This window comes from Drosophila suzukii, chromosome 3 (genome assembly GCF_043229965.1).
Source record: "Drosophila suzukii chromosome 3, CBGP_Dsuzu_IsoJpt1.0, whole genome shotgun sequence".
Classification (NCBI taxonomy): Eukaryota; Metazoa; Arthropoda; class Insecta; order Diptera; family Drosophilidae; genus Drosophila; species Drosophila suzukii.
This window is the reverse complement of record NC_092082.1, coordinates 64465835-64489553: the sequence shown is the minus strand read 5'-3', so window position 1 is coordinate 64489553 and position 23719 is coordinate 64465835. Positions and strand designations below refer to the sequence as shown.

The 23719-nt window shown below is 43.1% G+C and overlaps 2 protein-coding genes across 2 annotated transcripts in view; both read left to right on the top strand.

Annotated features, from left to right (window-relative positions):
* The window catches only part of dpr11 (defective proboscis extension response 11), a 77081-nt gene that overhangs the window by 32092 nt on the left and 21270 nt on the right, over nt 1–23719 (top strand). Inside the window, exons 3-4 of the mRNA XM_017082645.4 lie at nt 19526–19824; nt 23129–23199. Coding sequence (XP_016938134.2) covers nt 19526–19824; nt 23129–23199 — 370 coding nt within the window. The remainder of the gene's footprint in view (nt 1–19525; nt 19825–23128; nt 23200–23719) is intronic.
* Nucleotides 4146–6093, top strand: LOC108016053 (dynein regulatory complex protein 10). The gene is made up of 4 exons (XM_036819005.3): nt 4146–4435; nt 4849–5446; nt 5520–5669; nt 5732–6093. The coding sequence occupies exons 1-4, from the start codon at nt 4360–4362 to the stop codon at nt 6048–6050; spliced, it is 1143 nt and encodes a 380-aa protein (XP_036674900.3). The 5' UTR covers nt 4146–4359; the 3' UTR covers nt 6051–6093.

Here is a 23719-nt window from a genome sequence, read left to right as displayed (position 1 = left end):
CCGGTCTCTGGGAGAGATGTGGTTGCTCTAACCACCCGCCCACGCCCAACTTCGAGTGTAAGATTGATTTATTTTCCATTTGCTGTGCTTTGCTTTCTGCTGCTCCACATTTTTCATAACTTTTTCTGTGCTTCCCACTCGCCTGCAGTAAATTTATTTAAGTTGTAAATTGTGTTGGAAATTTGTAAGCATTTAAAAATGATTTGCAGCTGTCCGCTCGCTCGATTCGGCTTTAAGTAAAATAAATCCATGGCCACAACTTAAGTACTATCAAGGCCTTGGCATAATGTGCAGCTGCCAAGAACTGCGTTGCGTATACGCAGCGTCGGATCTGTGCATATATAAATTATGGCAATAAAAATAAAATCAACAGTGCTGCGTCTCTGGTCTCGTCTTCGGCTTAGTTCCTCGCTCTTTTGGGGCAACTTTTCACTTTCCTTTCTGCTTTCCTTGGATCTGAAACAGAAACTGGAGCCGGGGACATTATTTCTCTGCTTTCATTTCCGTCTGTTTTGTCTGGTTGGTTTTATTGCAGTTCCCGCAACTCGGATTCTTTTCCACTTTTTTCCTGGCCCAGCAAATAAATATCACAAAAATTCGCTTCCAGTTCCGTCGGGCGTTTTCATGAATTTCTCTCGCATAGAAAAGAATTTTCCCCCGATTTTCTTTTGCTCTCATTTTTTTTCTTGCCGCTTGCCGCTTGCTACTTTGCCAGCTTTTTGTTTCGGGTTTATCCGCGGCGTATTTTCCCACGACTGCTGCGAAACAAAACAGTGAAATGAAAAATTATGGCCAACGCCCCTCGTCCTTCGGCCCCCTTTCCGACCCGCCCCCATCCGGTGTGTGTAAATGTGTTTTTGCCATCAATTTTTATTGCAAGCTGAGTGTATCAATAAATTAAACATAAAGTTTTCAGCCGGCGGAAGGCGAGAAGTGCAGCGGCCACGACCACCTCCCGACTGCCAACATAAACAGAGCGTCTTGTTGAGCCATTGAATTGATTTTGTGGCCATAAAATGCATTCGGATTTGGCCAATTGGCATTGAAGTTGTTTCTCAATCCGACCTCTGACCTACCCGCACCTCCCACACGACGTCCGTCTGTTCCTTTGAGCATTTTGATGGATGGCCTGGCAATTTATATTTAATATGCTTACCGGCAAGCAAATCATTGGCAAGTGCTCTACTTGGCCAGCAAAGACCGACAGCTAATTGTCGGTTTCAAGAACTCAGGCCTTCAAGATTTCCCCAGGAAGCCTATTCAAACAGTTGTTTGCCAGCCTCGCAGAGGCATTAATCTTTCGCCTCGCATGCTCCTTGGCAGCAAAAAAACAAGACGCAAAATCAATATATTCTATATCAATATTAATGGACCCAGTTTGCCCCCACTCGCACACACCTCGAAAAGACAGGGATAAAAAAGTGTTGACAGCTGCTTTTATTCACCTGTCAGGCACACAAGCCGCGCTAAACCGTTGATAAGCAGCCGGCCAACAGCGTGTCATACATGGCCCAAACCACCCAACGCCCACCCCTGGAAAAACCAGGTCCGGCTATCTCCTCCCTTGTCCATCTAAGAAGACCGGGCAATAAAAATCCATCAGCATCATTTATCAATGGGGGTGCTTTTTCAACGGGGGCAGCGCAGGGTGTCTAAGGAAATATGGAAATATGAAGTAGTCATGTAGGAGGGATGGAGGAAAATGTGTCATCTGTCGAAAGAAAGTTGGTCGGGCCCAAATACTAGACTCCAGTGATTGTCGCCCTGGACCTGCTTGTCACAGAGCATAAATGTCAGAAAGTTCGGAGTTGATAAATGACATCGAGAGCCACTCGCCAATGTATTAATTTGAACCAAGACAACGACTTCGCCGAAAAGGCCAAAGTCCACAGAAAAAGAACAAACAGCCAACACCTGAACATAAACCTCATAGCTGTCCAAGTTTGGGACATGTATCATAATAACAAACAATGTGAGCAATTTTTTGTTGATATAAATGCCTAATACAAAGGTTCTATATTGCTTAACTAGTTCTCAAGTACTTCAAGGCAACGCAATAAAATTATGTCAAAGTAAGAATAATCTGCGGTGTCGCAGTGATCTTTAATAAGATCAAGATTTTATTACTTTTAATTTATTTGGCTCTGAAATAATCGAGTCTTTTGGGTTATATTATTATTTTTTCAGAAAATAGTCTTCCAACCCTCTGAAGTAGAAACGACAAAATGGACAAATCGACTTTTAGATTCATTAAGATACACAAACCCAATTATGTATCTGCCACTGCTTCCAACCGAATCTCGGCGTCACAACACCCCCAAAAAATCTCATTCAGCTGGCGAGACTTTATCATGACTTTTATAAAATAAATGTAGTCAGTGGGTAGAACTTCCAGAATAATTTTAAAATGGTGAAAATACCATATTTTCTCTCGCATCGACATTGTTAGGAATACTTTATTCCTGGCCTACATTCCTGCTCATCCCTCATCTAAAGTAAGTTTTCTTCCTAGAAGTGGGTTCCCTTCTCCGCATCTAAATTGTTTCGAAACATTTTAATTAGTTTTTATCTCCCTCGATTTGCTGCTGCTGTCATCTGATGGATCTTTAGCATAAAGTGCAAATGTAATTCAATTTCGATTTCCCCAGCGTGCAGCTGCAGCTGACAGTTCAATTCCCGATACTTTTCTGGTTTTTATTTGTATTCGGGTGCAAGTGTCTCTGAAAGTTATTTGCTGTCGCTTGGCTCTTGTTTGCTGGTTGCTCACTGGAGGCGCGTCTTTTGCAAGGCAAATGAGTGCCGTGCCAAATGCCACGCCCTGAATCGCCCAACCACCCCCACACCATGACCCACCCCACGATTTTCCAACCCCCAATTTCCCACCCAACAGACAACGAGTACAGGCTCTCAAACAATATCTGATAAGCTGCATCATACATTTGCATACTTCCGGCAATTTGTTTTTGTGCGAGCCAAACGAATCGAGACAAATGCAATAAGCGCACAGCAACTACAACGGCTATAGAAAATGCGACAGAAAAAATGGGACCTGCTAAGTTCTTCCCACCAACGAATTGGTTATACACTTTCATATAGACAAGTCAATAGTTTGAACTTCAAAAATTATTCTAACTTCCCTAACACATAAATCCAGGGATCAAAAATATTCCATTGTTTGGTTTTTGAATCAAAAACCAATTACTTATAATAGCTTTAAAACCAAATATAATAAATCATTTGGTCCGCAACGATAAAAGTTTTATGAGTTGTAACTAATTTAGCTTAGAATGTTGAGTTATATTTATATTTTTTGTGAAAAATCGATTTCAACCCTTTTCATTTGATGTTGAAATGGTAAAATATAGTTACAGTGTAGGCAGAATGTATTAGTATGACACGAACATGTGTTACCTCCAAATAAATTTAAATTCCATATAACATTTAGAAAAGAAGACTTCACTTTCGGGTTATAGGGTATTCAAAACACAAGCAACTTGGGAAAAAAGATAAACCCCAAAGAGTTCACTGGCGCATACAGCCCGATTCGGATTCGCATTCACAGGCGGAGGAGGCTGTTCGCATAGTGCATACAAATTACGCCCCAGAACTGTTCCACGCCCCTGAAAACTCCCCCGAAAACTCCCCTGGACACTCCCCCGAAAAACCCCTCTGGAAAACTGCCAGCACTCCCCCCCACTCATTGGTTTATTTAGGTGCCTCGCCTGTGACTCGCTGCAAGTTGTTTGCCATTTGCTGTGAGCTGTGTGCGTCTTTTGCCAGGCAAAAATATTGTTAGCCATAAATTTTTGGCAACACAGCGGAACAGAGGAGCGCACAAAGGGCTGCAAAAAAGTGCATCCAACATCGAGCAGGAAGCGCTGCATTTGTAGTCACAAATTCCGGGGCATTTGTTTAGAAACTTTGTCCGCAGTCCGCGACTGAAACACGCCATGTAATGTCAACTTGATTCGGGTCCAAACAAGAGCTTCCACTTGAGCAAGTTTGCAGCTCAGCGGAGCGAACCCAGCGCAGATAGATGTGTCGGGGATCCGCTTTTGTAAATATGGGAATTTGTGTACATAAATTGGCGACATCGTTCAGGGGATCAGGGTAACATGGTAACAGGGCTGGCTTCCATCAAGCATCAGCCCCGAATTTTAACTCAGAGCTGGAGCAAATCCACACAGACTCACACGTACACTGCTGTCAAAAACAAAAAAAATATTAAAAGCAGAAATCAAATAAAAATAGGCACCTCAGAGCAAATGCTGCTGGCGCAGCTATTCATACTAACAAAAAAAAAAATAAATATTAAATGAATAATTCACAAGAGACTAGTTAAGAACCAAAAACACCAAGATGAGTATGACAGAGATGATGCGGGGCAAATCGATGCCGGCGGATAAGAAGAATGACATCAAATTGGCCCAGCACGGTAAGATACTTAAATTCCTAGCTAAACCTCATGAATGTGCAGATAATATGAATTAAAAATTCTAAATTTCGGGTTGCATTTCTAAACTCAGTCATGCTTGCATGCCACAACACCGATTTCATTCATTCAAAAAGTATCAAAGTTTGTGACGCTCGGCACTTATTTTCAACTAAATGAAGAGTTTAAGAGTTCCCACATACGTTTATAATTAATTTGTTGGTTAAATTAAATGGAAAGTTCAAAATGTTCCTTTTACTTTTTAAAACAAACTTTTCAAATAAGAACTTTTCCGACTGGAAAACAAGTGCTATTTCGGGGTCGTTTGAGTATACAATATGGTCCAACACACTATCACACTTTCTGGTGCTACCAGATCTTATTATTCATTCGTGAATTAACCCATTCCTAAATAGACTTTGCCAACGTACGAATGGTGCAAATCGGCTGTGTGTTGGATGTCCTGGCCGAGGCAATTGAACGGGTTAAGATCTCGCTAATCCTGCCCAAATTGCTGGAACATCCCACGCACATGGCACAAGTTCTGAATGGCACCAAATTCGAAAAGGCCGTTCACCTGGTGGAGTCCTTTGTCCGTCGAAGGGAGTTCATCTTGCGGGAGAAGCGACCGCCGTTGATGGACCACGGGATCATCCAGATCATCGACTTCTTCCAGCGGAACAACAAGATGTACCATCTGTTCCCGAGCTACTACAACCACATGAGCGACAACGAGAAGAAGCTGCTGACTGCCTTCCAAATGCTCTTCGACCTGGCCAAGGACCGCTTGTACAGGACATCCACCGATGCCATCGCCCAGGAGCGGCAGCTGCATGCCATGTACAAGCGAAACGAGGTGGTCAAGGAGCAGGTGGAGGTGATGCGCCAGAAGATCGAGGAGCAGAAGGTGGCCATCAGGACTCGAATGGCCGCCAAGGAGGCCTACCTGCAGAACTACGAGGACCTTCTCCTGAAAAAGAAGCGGGAGAAAAACGAACGCATACAGACGGAAATGTGAGTGGGGCTGATCGAAAAATCGGGAAATGCTTCCTGATAGAATAGGTTATAATGATCTCCCCTCTCCCAGCGATCGATGCACTCGCTTGGTCCGCGCTAACAAAAAGTCAAGTATGGAGCGTCAGGCCGATTTGGAAGAACAGCTGCAAAAGACGCGTACTAACTACGAGACATCAACAAAAACCTACTTAAAACAGGAGAAAGTGTTCCGCGAGGAAAAGTGAGTCCCAATGGCTTTCTAGAGCGACTCTTCCCTCCTATCCAATTCCCCAAATCCCTCAGAAATAAACTGATCCTGCAATTACAAGCCATCATCAAGAAGTACGACCATAGCATTGGTGAGAAGATGATCGAGAACATGCAGCTGACTGACGAGCACCAAAAGGCCAAGAAGGCCCTCGACGAATACATGGTGGGGTTCCGGAAGGTCGAGCGGGTCTATAAGCAGATCGTGGTAAAACGGGAGGAGGAGGAGGCCAGACGCCGGCAGCACCGCATCCTCGTATTCGCCATGAACCGCGCAGCCACCAAGATCCAGAAATACTGGAGGAAGTGGAAGAAGCACATGCGCAGGAAGAACAGGCGAAACAAGAAGGGATAGTCCGTGTAACACCTACAAAAACTATCTAAATTGTCAGTGAACTCTTATATATATTAAAATTTAAATCTTAAACTTAACTATCAGACCATTTTTAATGAAAAGTCGGATGAAAAATAGCTCCAGCTATTAACACTCGGCAGTCTTATCTCCAAAATACCCGAATAATACTTGCATCCAAATTGAAATTCATCCTGTCACCAACTGCTTTCGCCCAGGCTAGATTGGCTTATTAGAGGGAAAACTAATTTCGCTTTTAATCTGCGGGCTGGCAAGCCACAAAGGCACCTTCAACGCGTCTTCCTACTATCTGCCCTCCATGGGGTGCCATTTGCATTTAAAATGTGTGAGAGAGGTTTCCATTTTGGCAGCCCTTTTTCGGCCGTTTTCGCTGTGGAAAATGCATAGAAAGGGGCATTTTTATCAGAATATGCAGCCAGAATGAGGGGACATTTCGTAATGCCATGGGGCTAAGTGCAATCAAGTCAATGCCAAAAACTGCCTGCCCAATACGGCTGGGTGTTTTGTGGCTCAGGGTAGGGGGCAAAATAAAATGTAAAGAGCGGGCCAGCTGGGCAACCAGGCAACCAAATTCGACCATCGAAACGAACGAACGAGCGACCGTATATGCAAATTACGCGCACTGCTCATGCCCTGTCATGAATTGTCACCCATTTTCCAACTGAGATGCTTCGACACGCGCTGTGTGGGCGGCTGGGGAATTGAGGCGTGGCAATGGGAATGGGAATGGAAGGGAAAGGAGCCACCCCCTCCCCAAACCATGAGGTGGATAGACCACAAACAGGCGGAGGGCCCCACCGGGTGCAGCGGCACTGGCACTCATCCGCCCCGTTGGCGGCAACACTCATCCGCCCCGTTGGCTGCACCATGACTTTACGCCCGACAGCAGTCGACATGAATATATCTGCTGCTAATATCAGGTTTCCTTCCGCCCCCGAAAACCACACCGCCCACACCACCCACATACCCACAAATGGTTTCGAATTGCTAATTTTATCAGCACGTGCACACATGTGCTACAACATTTTCTGCGCTAGGAGGACATCCTTTCTGCGGCCGAGGACATTCGTTATCGGCGATCTACGTTTGGCATTTTATTGCTGACCATTTCAGTTCGGCCCATAAAGATTGATAATTATGTCGGGCTAATATTGTCAGCCGTAAAAATTGATATCATCGGATGGGTGGTGGAAAATATTTTATGGTCAACCTTCAGGCCGATTGTGCAATGCACATAAAACGCTCATAATAACACTGCACGGGCGAAGGGGAGAGGGGGAGAAAAGGGCAGGAGCCAAAGAATCCAATGAATATAAACAACAACAATTGAAATAATGGCAGGCAACTGAAATCCTATCACAGGACTCATCCTTACAGCTCGGCAAAGACCGCAGCAGAATTGCTTTCCACCTCTATCTCCTGCCGTTCGTATCTGTGTGTATCCGACTGGCTCTGTGTGGGTGCTTTGTCCTGACGATTTAATCGCAGTAATGGAAATGTCTTTTTTTATTAGAGATTTTCATTTCGTGCATATATAGGAATCCGTTTTCAGAGTATTTGTTGTTTCAATTGTTATATTTATTGTGCCACTGTTCCTGCCGATGATTGCAATCGAAACAAAAAGCATCCGCGGATCTGCATTTTCCTTAGATACTCTTACTAAAGTTAGCATTTTTTACAAAACTTGGAAGGTTTTCTCTAATAGTTTAAAGGTTTGTGATTATTATTATTATATTTCCGATATATATATTCTTACAAAAGCCATAGTAGAGTTCAAATACTATACGTAGATTTGTTATTTTAAGGGTCTTATCACTATTCTGTGTTGTAATATCTCGATTTAAAAATAGACATGGATAGAGGTATTAATTCCCCCAGATTAGGGTAACAAAATCTCCACTTAAGCCTGACCTTTTATATTGTTTTGCCTTGATTCTGTGTCCTGTCAGCCAGTTGACATTGTGTACAGGATATGTGTAGATTGTGGACTAGATGCATTCGTATAGAATTCCATTTCGGCATCCACATCGACATTCAACTAAATCTCGTTGATAGTATAACTGGTTCAATATTCATTAAATTAAGTGTTTGCCATTCAGTCGATTGTGTCGGGCTGCAAACGTTGAATGATGAATGGCTGATACCCCTGCAGTTAGCCCTGTTTTCGTTGCTTGAATACTTGGCATTCAAATGTTTTGGCGGAATGCACACACAAGTATGCCAGCCATTCCCTTGACTCGAATGCCTTAACCCATGCTGAGCCATGTGCCCTGTCATGGTCGTTGCATTCCATGGAATCCATGGACCCAACTCGCTTCCTTCCCAGCCCACAACAAACAGACCCACTTTGGACTCGGGTTTTGGCTACGGATATGGGTAGTATGGCTGGGGCTTTCTTTTATTCGCTGCCAAACAATTGTGAGGGAAATGTAATGTGTACTCGCTGCTGGGAAAGTGAGACAAAACCGGGCGAACGGAAAGTATGCAGCGAATGAGCTTCCCAGCTGGAGACTGGGCTTTCTCTTACACGGAAACCAATTCCTACGTGCAGTGTATAAGAAATCTGAAGGGGCTTTACCCGGGAAAAATTGTGGAAAATGTTTAGAATTTGCAAAGTACCCCAGAAAATTCGTATTATTATATTTCATAGACATAGATATATGAAAGGTATATAATCTTAAAATTATAAAGCCCCTTTCTTCAGTGTATTCTTGAAGGTGGGTGTAATGGATGCAGGAAGCAGGAAGCCACCAGACGGCGTTCCATTTTCTAAGGCTTTCGGCTTTTGGGCGAAAAGAAAGCAAACAACTTTAGCTTCAAACATCACAATATCGGGGTAGTCAGCCGCTCTAGGAGCGGGGACAAAAGCCTCGAGGGCCCCAACCGATTCATGAGTGCCGGAAATGCTTTATGAGTCCGGCAATGTTTCCTCCCCGCCATAAAACGCGAGCCAGCCAAATTGAAATCTCACTTTGCGCCGCTAACTTTTCATCTTGTGTTTTTTGGCTGGCCCAGAAATATACGTATATATATGTATTTATGCATAGTCGAATGCATAAGAAGTGGCACCAGCTCCTCCATTCAGCAGGATGCTTGCCAAAAAAGCCACCAGAAAGGGAAACGAGCTGTTGAAAGAAGTTCGCAGCCAAAAAGGCGTCGTTCCCTGAATGCAGGCAACGTCTCTAACTGCTCATAATTTATGCTAACGGCAATTTAAACTTCAGCTGTTATTTATTAAAGCCACTTGAAGTCCTTTCACTCCGTCCTCCCAGCTTTTTGGTGGTCGGTCATTGTAAGCCGCGCTTTCAATGCCCCACTAAACCGAACCCATGACGCAGGCACAGTGGGGCAATTCTGGCAGCTACTCAAAATGTTTCAAACATTTCTGTAAGAACAACATTTTTTAGATGCTTCCCTTAATAAAAATAACATTCTTGTGAATGACAATCTAGACCTAAGTGTACAATAAATATTATTATATACTGGTATAGACATTATTATTATACTTGCAATCCTAAATATGGTAAGGTATTCCAAGAAACTCATATAAAAATTCCAGAAATATTATTCTAAATAATCTTAGCTAATCTTGACACATTTGTTTAATACCGCAACCGGATCCCTGTTAAATTCACTTAGTATTCCCTCGCTTCAAACTATTTACTTGGCAGCGAACAAGAAACTCATTGGGTTAATTTTTTCATTAAAGTGCCTCCATAATCGTAATCGTAATCGAGTTCGTAAAACTTAACGCCAGTGAACTGCACACACATAAATGTTATTTTTAGGCCAAATTTTCTGCACTTCCGGTTCACTGTTGTTGGCTGCCAAAAAGTGACCTAAATTTCCAGCCAGGGGATGGCTGGCTGTGTCTGGGTTTGTTGGCCCGGCCCAAAGGGAGGGGCTGCCCCTGCCCACCACCGCAGTGCCATCAAATTGTTGCCAGTTCCTGGGATCCAGGGTGCAGTTGAATGTGTCGCATGGCAGCGAGGATCTGGCTGGCTTCGGGGGACAAATGCAGGGGATTGTCGCCCCTGCAGTCGAGTTAAGTGTTTTATATTTTCGTTTAGCAGCTGAAAGTTGCATCCTTGGCTTGGATCTGGCCTGCATCCTGCATCTACCATCCAGCATCCAGCAGCCAGCATCCATCCATCCACTAACTGCTGCCGGCTGCGTTCGTTGTTTTTATGCAAAAGTTAAAAGGCACAAGCCCAGCCGCACAAACAAACACACGAGAGCACAGGAACACACACTCGAGGACTCACCCACTCGCTTTCACCTGGCCCATTGCAGTTTAAAGCACTTCGAGCCGAGATTCAAGAGTTTTATTGGTAAATTGGACAGATTGGGGTAAAGTGATATTAATGTCAACGACAGTTAAGGCGAGGTCGTTGGGGGCAGGATATTCAAATTTATATAATTGCGCAAAAGTTTATACTGCCTGGTTAGTTTTGTGGGCATAAAGCTAATGAATTTTGTCGGGCAATAAAATTCCTGGCCGGCGAATACTTGTGTGCCTCTTGGGAGAGTTCCAACTTCAAATTGATTCATAAATATTTTAAAAATTGTGTATTTGCCTTCACTCAGTTAAAACGTATCCCTTTTAAGCGCTTGTTGCAAATAAAGCAATACAATTTTCAAAGCAACGTTTTTTGTATGATTTAAAGGATCTCTCATCGTGTAAAAAAGTGTTATATTTATCGCTCCCTTGGCAGCAATTCAATTTAAAATTTAATTCGGCATCATTTTCGCTCGCACCTTATTTATACAAACGACTGTGACACAGAAAAAACAATTACGTTTATTCCTCATGCAAAACGTGTTTAGGATGCGCCACATTTTCCACATGCATCTTATTTTCCCCCATCCTCGGCCTTATCCTGCTGCCAACATCATTAGAGGGCACACAAAAAGGAGCAAGCATGGGGCAAAGTATATATAAAAACTGCGCGGGAAAATGAAATTTAACCTGCTATCAACAAATTGCGCTACTTTGCAGGTTAACTGCAGCGAACAGACGGAGCGACCGCGTCCGGTAGACAGCAACATCACGCTAGAAACAACAAGTTTGATATCAGTAATCAAGTGTCCCAACTCTTTGATACCTGTTACTAAAGTTGAACAATGATCAAAGAAATTAAGTGTTTTCTCACTGTTTTTTTTTATATAGTATACTTTCGAGAGAGAAATCCATTATATATATTTAATATACGGATGGTATAGGTAATCTCGTGCAGAGGGCGCCTAATAGTTTCTACATTTTCCGAGTAGGAATGCACAACCTTTTTAATTTAAGCTTTTAAACGCCAAAGTCTTTTCAAGCCAAAGACGATTTTGTGAGATGTGAAACAAGATATATATGCAGGAATCCAGTATACCCCTGTATTTCAGAAATTCCGCTTATTGCAGGAAAAACAACCGGCAGGAACTTCACTTGATGTGCATGACTTGCAACAAAGCGAGAGTCCCAGGGAAGTGCAGTTGATTGCTGACTCTGGGTTTGGTTTTATATATACGTAGGGGGGTTCTCCATCTGGATCTCTGGGCTCTGGTTCGCGATGAGCAGGGAGAAGCTGTTAAAAGCACTGAGGTTACGACGTGTCGGAATTTTTATGCGTTTTAAAGTATTTCCATGGGCCAGGCGGCGGGGCGAAGTGAGGCCCGTAAAACTGTATTAAGCGTGGAAAACTAAGTTATGCGACAGAGCAGAGAGTTACGTAGAGCAGCGCCATAACAACTTAGCACGTACAGCCAGTAGTAGTCCTTCCCTGGACGTGTGTTAGTGGGTGTGTGTGCAGGAGTGCGGCTGAGTGTGTGAGTGAGTGGGGGGGGGGGGGGGTCGTAATGATGTGGGTGGCTTGAATGACACGTTGCGGAAGTTGTGGCTTAGTTTGTGGGCGAGTGGGGGGCCAGCCGACAGTTTATGTCTGCGAGCTTAGCTCAAACATACGCCAACTTGTTTGCTCAAAAGGCATAAAACATAAAAAATACTGCCACGCACACACACTCCCACTCCCACTCCCGTGGAGTCCTTTATGCTGCCATTACCACGTCATAAAATCCTTCTTTTTGTGTCCAACTAATGATGGATGAACCATAGCCACAGGTAGAGAGCGCAGTAAAGATATCAAGCTGTTTCATGACCCACATACCGCCACTCCTCCTGGATTTATTCCTGATTCGTGGCCTGGGCCCGTAATGACTCCATCCGAGCGGGGTCCGCAGAACATTACATTAATTATTACCCACAGAATACGGGAACACTCTGTTGCCATATTTTATGCGGGATTTTGTTTAACAAATTGAAAATGCTGTTTTGCCCGCGAATTAGCTCTGTTATCTTTTCACATATGTAGGTTTTTAATATGACTAATTGGGAGCTAAATCGAAAAACTATAATACATTACGAGCGAACATTTTCATGCATTTCATTTATTTAGTAATTGGAATTAGGTTTTTCAGAGATTACGTGAACATGTGTATTATATTATCTCACATCTTCTTTGCTCACCGATAATAGCTGACGTAAACCTTTTTTAAAAATAGTGTATCATAGACAATATTCAGTACTAATAGTCATTCGAGCTTAAATAAATTAAACACAACTTTTAGCCACAATTTATATACATAAGAGTTTTTTTTCGGTCGCAATTTTTATTTCCATGGAGTTCATCTGAGCGTTAAAACAATTCTAATACTTTTAGTAACCTGTGGAAATCAGTGGAATGTTAAAAACCGTCAATTAATTTTGCAAGCCGCACAACTTATAAGCCCTGTCAAAATGATCTGCTGAGAGCACATATCAATTAGCTAGCGTTTGAAATGTCAAAAGCCATTTCATCACAATTATATTGTATTTCTTCAGCGAGATAATATTAGTTTTGATTCCGAGTCCGCCAGTAAATTTCAATTAGAGAGATGAAAAAAAACTACAATGCTTGTTATTCTATTATGTTTCATAAAATTCCTTTTATTACTGGTGAGTTAGCAAACTGGAAATGTCAAACCGATAAATGCAACTGAAACGGCCGCAAAAGCATTTTCCACCAGCCAACGCCGCTTACATTTGCGGTCATTTCTGACAGTTTTCGTTTCAAAGCAAATAATAATATAAAAGCGAATTTCCCTGCCCCTCGCCCAGAGACCTCGGTGCATAATTGATAGATGGAAAAATGGAAAATTGGAAAATAGAACAACGGAACAACAGAACAACGGAAAGCGGGCGGTCCGAAAAGTGTGTTTTTGATAGACACTCCGACACGATACCACAGACTATTAGGGTTTATTAAGCGACATCTAATGCCTGTCAGTTTTTTGCGGCACATGCATATAGCACATGAAGCACAGGATGCATGCATCAAATGACGTTCGTGTGTTGGGCCTGCGGTTTTTTCATTTTAACGCAAATATTTATTTATGCATTAAAACAAGTGCGTCGCAGTCAAAATCAGGGCAACTGGCTAAATATTATTGCAGCGCGCAGACCAAATATCGGTCGTCATGTTTATTTGAAGCATAATTAAAAATGGCACAGCTCGCATATCAAATATTTACTGACAGGTCGGCGAGAGGTGGAGATAAAATGTAAACGAGAAAGATTTCCGACTTTCATTAAGTGCAATCACGAAATTGGCTTTGGTTTCGCATTTTGATATGGCTTTTGCTGCAAAAGCGAATTTAAATTTATCTGCAAGGCATCTAATGCAGTTCAAGGCCTCGAAGCCGCACTAAATCCGCATAAGCTGTGGGCAAAGAAGGCGCCTCACTAAGCCCGGAGTCATCTACGGCAAATATTTACCTGCATACAGGATGAATCTCTGCTGGCACCTGGCCTCATCCAATTTCTCTGGCTGCGCCTCAAAGAATGCTGCATCAACCAGGCCAATAACAAATTTGCCAAAGGCACTTTTTTTTGGCTCCCCTGAGAGAAAATTTATTTTGCCCCATTGAGATTGGGTGAGCAGTCGGGTGGGTTGGGGGCGGCCTCGAACTCCAGCTCCTTTCCGCCCCTTGGGCGTGGCCAAATTGGATTTGCCACGTTACATGACGTCGACACTCACAAAGTACACAAACAGTCGGTGGAGAAGGGGAATGGGGGTTGTATGGCTCAGGGATAAGATCGAAAAGGACGCCCAGGATATGCAAATCTCAAGGTTGAGCCTGCAATTTGGTTTCAATTTGAGGGCATCGTAAAATTGCAATTTATGAAATATCGTAAAGTCGTCGGCCTCGTCGATTCCCAGACCAATTAACAGTCCACACAAAGCGACTGCCATAATTGCTGCCTTCCGGCCTTTGAAAACTCATTTCCTGTCGCAGGCTCAGGCATCCTTTTTGGGCCAAGGACCCGGGTCACCCCGTCCCACATACGTTTCTGCGGGAGGCTACTTCTTGAGCACTCCAATTTGCCCTTTGTCAATATGTCCCTCTGTGTGTCTGTGTGTTTTTCTAATATTAATTAACCCTAATTAAGTTCACATCGCCCAGGAAAACTACAGATGGAAAGCGAGGAGCAGGGGGCGTGGCGATGGCCGGCGGGCCTGAAAACATTTCGAGTGAAATGATTAAACAACTGCCGCAGCAGCATGTCACAAGTTATTTTTACTCGTAGCCCAGGACTGCAGGCTACGTTCTGAGACTTTCAACGAGAGTCCTCTGTGCCTGCACGAATGTGTTGTAAAATGTTTAATTAAAGTATGCAAAGTTGTGCCAGCTGTCGGCATCTGTGTGTAAATAACTTCTGGTAGGGAATCGTTTTTGATAAGGCTTTGGCGATTCGAATGAAATGATATTGCCTCAACGATTTAATTATATTTGCTCTGAAACGTATCAAAATATAAGGTTATTTCAGAGAAATATCTTATTACTATATTCATATATTATAATTATGGTTTCATATCTACTCTGAAACATCAATCATTACATTTAATTTGCCTTTTATTGATCTAATTATTCAAATAAAAAATGTTATATGATTTCCACTAAATGTAATTAAAATATTAAGAGGACGTAAGAAAATATCTTAAACTGATGTAAAGAGAACCAAAAATGTTAAGTCCGGAAACTGCCTGATAATATTTCCTTTCAAGTAGAATATTAAAGGTACCAAAAACATAAGAAAACCTACAGGATAATTTTGTCTGTCCTGTAAGTTTGCGAACAGATTGCGTTGCCATGTAGTTGACTCATCTTGTCTTGTAATGTAATTTCTTTTGTGAGCCTGCTCGTGTCACATAAGTTGAAACTGATTTTAATTAATTTTTGGAAGAGGCCAGAAAGTTTACACAGCTCTAACTGGCATAAGATGGGGATGGCCAACTTTTGCTCGGGCCCCGCTGTCTAATCTGTGTCTTCATTAACATGGCCCCGGGAACAGATGGTTTAAGTTCCCCCATGTCCCCATATCCTCACATCCCCATATACCCATTCCTGGAGGGACCGAAAACTTTGGTATGCTGTTGACTTTCCGTGTATTTGATTGCCTTAGCTGGTAATGGCAGGTGGGCTTCGACGGTCCTCCAACGAGCTCGACGAACTTGTGGTGACATTTGCGATTGGCTCCCGCCCCTGAATCCAATCTCGCTTCCGTGGATCACTTGCACTTTGACCCGCCGCAGGGGGAGCAGCAGGGGCCGCAGCACGGACTGCAGCACGGGGTGCAGCAGGGGGTGCAGCAGGGCGTGCAGCAAGGGGTGCAGCACGGCGTGCAGCAGGGGGTGCAGCAGCAGGGCGTACAGCACTTGCAGCAGGGCGTGCAGCAAGGCGCGCAGCAGGGGGTGCAGCAAGGAGTGCAGCAAGGGCTGCAGCAGGGTCCGCAGCAGGGGCTGCAACAGGGGCTGCAGCAGGGACTGCAGCAGGACCCGCAGCAGTCATTGCAGCACGGTGGGTAACAGGGGCTGCAGCAGGGGCCGCAGCAAGGTCCGCAGCAGGATCCACAGCAGGGGCTGCACATCTTCGATTCGTGCTGCTAATGGGAAAATCGGTTAGCTGGGATATAGCCCACTTCGCGGCAGAAGTCCACTCACCTTGAACCCGTCAGAGATCTCTAGCCCGGGGTGGAAATTTGTTTTGTGTGAACCGTGTGACTATTTCCCTAAAAAATGAGTTTCTCCTGACATTTCTTTCTGAGGTTTAAGGCAAAATGTTGGAGCTTTTCGAAATAACAAAGATCAGTTAAAGAACGAGGAAGATAATCGTGGTATAGCACCTTCTTAAAAAGCCCCATCACAGAGTAATAACAAAGAATTAAAAAAAAATTAAGACTAATCAGCTGTTTCAAGATTTTAATATGAAAGCAAATATTTTAGGTCCGCACAAAAAAATTTTAAAAATGATGTACAGAATTTTGTGAATGTGTTTATATCCCATGAAAATTAGCACGCACCTTTATTGAACTTCCCAAATTTATACATTTGGTAAAGTTTCTTCAATAAATAAGCAAAACAGCTTTATATATGTCGTCAAATCACACGCATTTTATGTAATAAATTTGTATGATATCCCTTAGGTTTTCCATTAGTTTTTTTGTTAAAAAAAAGACTTCACCCTTAACTTTCTTGGCTTCGTATTTATTTTTCAATTGAGAATTTCAACTTGAAATTGATAGATTCCTTAAAGAGTTTAATATACCTATACAGGACTTCCTCAGCAAAAGTCGACTTTAATCGCGTTCGTCTTTGTTTTCATTTTTATTCCCAATTTCCCTGATTGGGATCCAAGCCCCCGTCTTCGCCACACACGTTAATCAACAGCTTCGTGTGGAAATGCAAACTAAGCAAATTTCTGGCATGTGTTTTATTTGGTGAAAGTTGAGCTAAACATTTGGGCGGCAACTGGGAGGTGGTAGCCTTGAGGGTCCTGCTTTGACAAATCACCACCCCGAAAGAGCCCCGCCACATCCACATCCGCAGCCCCGTCCCCATCCCCATTCCCATCCACATCCACATCCACATCCGAGGAACCTCTCCGGCTGTCGTCACTGACAATTGAACGGCTTTGATCTTTTCAGCGCGCTTCTCTCCAATTTTTGCGTGTCGATTGCGCTGATTGTGTGTGTGAGAGTGTTGGGTGTGGGTGTGGCTGCCAGCGGGCATGTCCTTCTGGCCCGGTCCTACAACTTGGCCGGGAGTGTCGAGCCGTCAGTCGGGCGCTGTATTTGTCAGAGGACGACAACGAGCCTGGCAGTGGCATTGAATGCATGAAACCTTTTGTCAATTACGCCTCCACCCCCAACTCCCAATTTTCCCCGGCTCCCTGACTGTTTTCCTTTTTTCCTGCTGTTGCCGTGGCTCTGCCCCTTGTCAGAGGTGGTGATCAGGGGGTTCGGGGCCAAGGGGGCGGAAGTGCCATCCTGAAAGGCAAAAAATAGGCATAGATGAAATGATTGCTGATTTCAACTATGCATACGCCAGGAACTCACTGCCACTGTCAGTGGCACCTTTTTGGCCATCAAGAGCTCGCACCAATTAAACTGACGTGCAAGTTGTCAAACTCGAAATCATTTTACGCTACATTCGTCCTTTTAAATCGAGCACAAATTCATCCATGGTTATGTCGGATCCGGTACCTTTTTGTTCGACTTACGTAAGCACATATCCTTGTCATTCCATTTGCCATGGCTTCTATTTTGGTTATCAGTCCATTGTGACTATTCAACTTGTGAGGCTTTTTTACTTTCAATTTTCAACTGATTGGCTAACAAGTTTATTCCGCTGTCCTACTCATGAAAAGATTATATTATATTGGGATCAATCTGAGTTCTCATATTGTATATTAACATAGTCGTTTCAGAGTTATTCTGAAAAATAGGAATATATGAAATTTTCTTTAATACTGAATTTAATTCCGCCCTGTTGAGATATTAGAAAAAAACATCAAAATTACCTATACAGAGCCAATTCGAATTCAACCAGAATTTTTTCAAAAAGTTTTTAAATGTGAATTATATTTTCTGTAAAGACGACATTGATTTTAAATTAAATACATTTTAAATCCCACCTTTAGTTTGAAAAGCCGCCCATCTATCAAATTTAACCATCGATTTGTAAGAAATTCAAAGAAACCTGCGATAGACCGAAAAGAATATCAAAATGTCAGCGACAGGCGCAATTATGTCAAAGTCAAAACTCGAAAGCCGTGTTCTTGCTGCCAAACTCCACCAAAAATTAATATAATACCGAAAATGCTGTTCAGTCGTGGGGCAGAAATAAGGGCCCAGACGGATAAAATCAATTGCTTTGGTTTCGGGAGGGGGGATTCGAGGGTCTGTTCGCTTTAGCCCAAATTGCCAGTTAATTGGCAATTCAGCAAATAGCATGCGTTTTAGCGGACCTTCCGCAATCTGCCAACTCATCGACATTGCTGCGTCCCTTGGTCGCTGGACAATATTTGCTCCCAGGGGCGGGGGGCGGAGAACCAGGGTCGTCTGATGGCCCCACCAAACAACAATCAATTTTAATGAACGGCATTCATTAAAAAACTTTGCAGCGGTGCGAAAATCATGATGGCATCGCTGTCGCCCGAAAGCCACTTAAACGCCATTGATTCATTTGAAACCGAAAAACTGGCATTTGGCAAACAGACAAGTTCGTGTGTGTATCTGGGGCTCGGATGTGAAAGGAAGCCGCAGGATGGCCCATCAGCTGCAGAGGTGGTCACCACCCACTTGGCCAGCCAGTGTGGTCGGACCTCCTTCTTCGCCTGCCCCTGACTTGGCGGTTTTGTGTGGATCTGGCTTAAACGCCCTACACTCATTTGCCACGTTGCCCGTTTAATGTTGTTAACTTGTCGCCGCTGCTGCTTTTGTGGGGCATGTGAATGCGGTTGGGAGAAATAATTTAGTGAGTGAAATCGAGGAGAAATCTTAGATACACAAGGATTCTGGCAATGGCCTATTAAATATGAATAATTTGCTCCTCCTTCCAGTTTTACCGAACTCAACAAAGCGGGGTTGGGATCGATAAAAAGTATATTAGAATGTAAGGCATTTGAAGTTAAAGAAAACCCTTTAAATAAATAACGAAGCAAACCCTTTTATCAAACGAATTTCATTTTAATTTAACAAAAATATGTGTCTTACGCTGATTTCTTTTATTATATCATCTCTCATACTAACCAAATTTAAATTTTTTCAACCACTCATTTTGAGTAAACCCCCGAAACACTTAAATGCAAACAAGGTATTTCACCGTGGAATTAAATTATATTTTCCTGCTCCCATGTTGACACAAGTGTATGCAAATTAAAGCTGGCTGTTCGCCTGCAGCTTTAATGCCCAATCAACTAACACAGCCCCCGAAATCCCCCTCCCGAACTCAAATACCCGCATCAGTAGCGCCATGTACGTGACATGTGCTTTGGTGAAATCGAAGCCCAAAATTGTCATTTCGATTAACAAGAAATCCACTTTTCTCTTACTTTTTCTCCCGTTTCTCTGGGCTGCCCCAAATCAATTTCAGCATCCCACACACAGACCTCGGCGGAGGCGGCAGGCGGGAAAGGATCGGGCTCCGGAGAAGGTGCAGGAGCAGGAGCAGGGACAGCGTCGTCATCGGCAGCCTCCACCGCCATCAGCTCCGACGAGAGCGGCGACCCATCATCGGCGACCGCATTCTCCAGCCTGGCCCAAGTGTCCTCGCTTCTGCCGGAGGCATCCGCCCTGTCGGCGACATCGGGACTCAAGGAGCCCTATCTGGACGGCTACGCCACCTCCAATGTGACCACCCAGATCGGGACACACGCGTATCTGCCCTGTCGGGTAAGTGCCATCTCCATCTCCATCTCAAACCCCAAGCCCAGAGTCCATCTCGACTTCACGAGCCAAACAAGCTAAACTAGCAGAAAAATAAATTCATAATTCCTGCTTTATTTCCGTTTTTATTGCGCGTACAGCTTAACTTATGTATGTAACCCAAACTTGAACTAAATTGAGCGTTATAGTTTTCTGCGTCGTCGAGCATTAGAAATATCGCAGAATTATTATTTGTATCAACAAAACTAGATAAAATATTTTAAAAATTTTTAAAAAGTTAACGAAAGAAGAATCCTATATTTTTGTTAAGAAAATATTTTCGTTTTATTAAAAAAAAAAATTTACTGATGCAGATACAAACACATACAAAAGATACAAATACAATATTAAGATTTTTTCAAATTTGGAAAACCAATTATAACACCAACTAAAGGTCAATCAGAACTAACCTCTTTCTACTTCTTGAGATAAAGTTTCCTAAAAAATTATTCAACTTTTAAAGCATATGCACTTATTTTCACATATCTAATTTGTTATATATTTCTTGAGATACATTATCTTAAAGAATTATTCAACAGATCTGAGCAGACAAATTTGTAGAATTTTATAGGATATAATGTTTCAGAAGCCACCAATAGTTTATTTTCCTGTTCGCACACACTTTGTTCGAGCTAAGGAATTCCACCTGTACGCTCGTAACCAAAGTTGCGTGCTGTTTAGTGGAGGTGCGTGAGAGTTGTTATTTGTAATTATTACTTTTATTGTTGTTGGGCTGCCCTCATCCCCATCTGCGTAACCTGGCCGGGGTCCTAATAGAAAACACATTAAATTTTATTGCGCAAATATTTGTGGGATGTCCGGGACGAGGACGCCGAGGTGTGACCGCAGCCTGTGTATTTAACGCAAGGCCCAAAAACAAATGCCCAACAAACGTGGCCAAGACTCTCTGGGGCGATTTCTCACACGCTTTTCCATTGTTTGCGCAGGTGTTTAAAGGCCAACGGGAAGATCAGGGGGAAAAGTCAGGGTCAGGGGCGTGGGGAATGAAGAGCGCCCGGGGCACGCAGCCAGGCAAATTGTTTGCTTACAAGTTGTAAATATTTTATTTAGCATAAACGAAAACTGAAAATTAAATTGCAACAAATTAGTTTTATGGCGTCGCAATCGGTGGCAAGTGTTTGGTGTCCAGGTCTGCCACGTTACGTGACTCTTTTGCCAATGGGAAAGGCTAGCTAATTATTTAATATTTATTTAATTTAGGCCTTCATCCGGGGATTAAAGTATTCACCAGTCCCTCAGCCATTGGTTCCATGATTGGGGCAAAAACAAACAGCAAATATTTAGGTTGCCAGCTTTGCTAACATTATTGTTATCAGTAGCTGTGTAATAGCCCTCGGATTTAGCTTGAGGTTAAGGCTTAAAGGGGAATAATATACTTTATTTTCCTTAACACAAGGATTAAATTCTAGGTAAAAGAATACCGTCTTACAGGATTTCCAACAAATTTAAAGACAAATTTATTCCGACAGCCCAACAATTCGAGAGCTCAAATTTCCTGGCAAAGAACAAAGCATTGGAAAACTCGCATTAATCGCGGCTGAAATATTTAATACATGATGGGGTGGCCGTGCGGCCTGTGTTCTGTAATTTTCCAGCCGAGCAATGTTAATTTCTTGTTGTCATGGTCAATTAAGTGCTCCTCCGCAGAGTTCGCCAGCGACAGCCTAGACAGCCACCCGACCTCCGACCTCCGTCCTCAAACACCCAGCCTCCCATCACCTCCAGACCAGCCATCATTGCCCGATCCAGGAATGAAAAGTATAAGGCTCGCATCTCAATTTTCGTCAATTACTCGTCGTTGGCTTTACACTTTATGCCCGTCCAGGATGACACGCCCAGTTTGCTCGATGCTCCTTTGGCCGTTCTCCATTCTCCGTGGCCCATTCTCCGGGAGCCTTTCATTCCATTCTCTGTTCAAATGCTGCATTAAGTGCCACAGTTGAGTGAGTCCTCTTAGCCAGGAGGGACGTCGGAGCGGTAAGGATACTGGGACGGGGACAAGGACATGAACAGGAGTCGTGGGCGGACAGAGGTGGCTCTTCGGTCCGCTTCTTTTCAAATTGGCCTCACTTGTCCGGGCATTCGATGACATCAGGTGGAGTAGTACATCCTTTTGCAATGGCTTATTTGAAATATTTCAAGCAGCAGCTTATTTGTAATTGTCGAAGCTTAACTTCTGTTCCGGCCAAAGAATGCGCCCTTCGAATAAGTGGAGGCGGAGGTGTCCTGATTCTCGATGTCGTTGCAATCAAAAGTAATCTCGGAACTGGAATTTTCCACAAAACTAAATTAGTAATCCGCCTGCGACCAGGCCGAGGCCCAATTAAATGCGACACATGCAACGAGCTCCTAATGAGACCATTACATCGGAATTACAGGGCGGTGACAGCGCCTAAACATTTAATGGATCCCCGGCAGGAGTCCGAGGGCTTCTACCTATGCAGAACTACCTACCACCAAACCCTAATCTCAAACCAACCCAGAACCCAGAACCAAAGTGTTGAATGGACAAAATCGTTTCAGTGCAAACAGAGATCCTACTGTGTGTGCGCCTATAAATGCATTTTAGATTTACTAACTACGACACATTTCGATAATATCTGAAACATGCGGATGCCTCTGCTCCTGAGCCTCCCTGTTTGTCTATCTGCCGGCCGGGTTTCATGTTCATTTCGGTATTTAATTACATTTCAATGTAGTTTCTGTGGGCAGCCACTAGACCCACGTACCACTTCCTGACCCCATCTGCATTTGGTTGCAGTAATTTACTCTCGTGTGTGTGGCGGCACTTTGACGTTTCTCTTCCACTTGTTGAGCAATTCCCATGTAGACCATCTAATCACCAGAGGTTGTCCTTATAGTTAATGGAGCGGAGGGTCCCTATACTGTAGTTTGGGGTTAATCTTGTCTTGGTACTACTCCAGCTGCAGATGGAAATCAGTATTTGCAAAGGCCATTTATAGAATAAGAAATTTCGTTTTAAGTTATCCTAATTGCTTTAAATTTGGCATTGAATAGTGTTATGGGTACAAAATAATACAGTATGCAACAATTGTGGTATATTCATCTGTGAGAACTAGTAACAAATTCTGATTCTAAAAAGAAAAATAAAATAAGAGCACTCATAAAAATGATGTGATATAAAGATCTGAAATATTTATAGCTGTAAGATCTATTCCTTTTTTATTTATACTTTGAATATTTTTGTACATTCTCCCTCTCAAAGCTTCTCTTTGTTTTGTTCCCACAGGTCAAACAGCTGGGCAACAAATCTGTGTCCTGGATTCGCCTGCGAGATGGACACATCTTGACCGTTGACAGGTAATTAACAAACTCATTTCCAGGCATTTGAATTCGTGGCTGGGCCAGTATCTGCTGACAATTACAAATCAATTTTCAGCCTCCCCATTCAGCGTCGTTAATATCGTTGGATATTCTCGACTGCCTTGGGGACAGCGAGCTGTTATTTTGCGTAATTGACAGCGCAAGTGCTATAAACGTAATAATTCACAGACGAGCATAAATATTTGCGTAATTACGGAGACACTGGCTCGATTTCAACTGCTATTCTTGCTTTCGTACAAACGCACGAATATACATAAGTATTTCTTTTTGTTAGTGATTTACTGATTGCCCTGTCTCAGACATTCCGGGCATATGCATGAAAATAATGAATGGCCGTCAGCAGTAATGATATTTGCCAATTAAAATATTATGAGTTGCGAAAATGGCTTCACAAGTCTGAAATGGATGACATCATATTTAATCGTGGACCATTAATAGTCCTACGATAGAAGGTTTTAGGTTACCAATAACATTTTATACCCGTTACTCGAACAGT

What these genes read in the sequence shown, in the direction of transcription:
- LOC108016053 (XM_036819005.3), top strand. Translation starts at nt 4,360, where the DNA reads ATGAGTATGACAGAGATGATGCGGGGCAAATCGATGCCGGCGGATAAG. An exon ending in CATCAAATTGGCCCAGCACG is followed by an intron (nt 4,436 to 4,848) that starts GTAAGATACTTA and finishes ATTCCTAAATAG; the next exon opens with ACTTTGCCAACGTACGAATG. An exon ending in AAAGTGTTCCGCGAGGAAAA is followed by an intron (nt 5,670 to 5,731) that starts GTGAGTCCCAAT and finishes CAAATCCCTCAG; the next exon opens with AAATAAACTGATCCTGCAAT.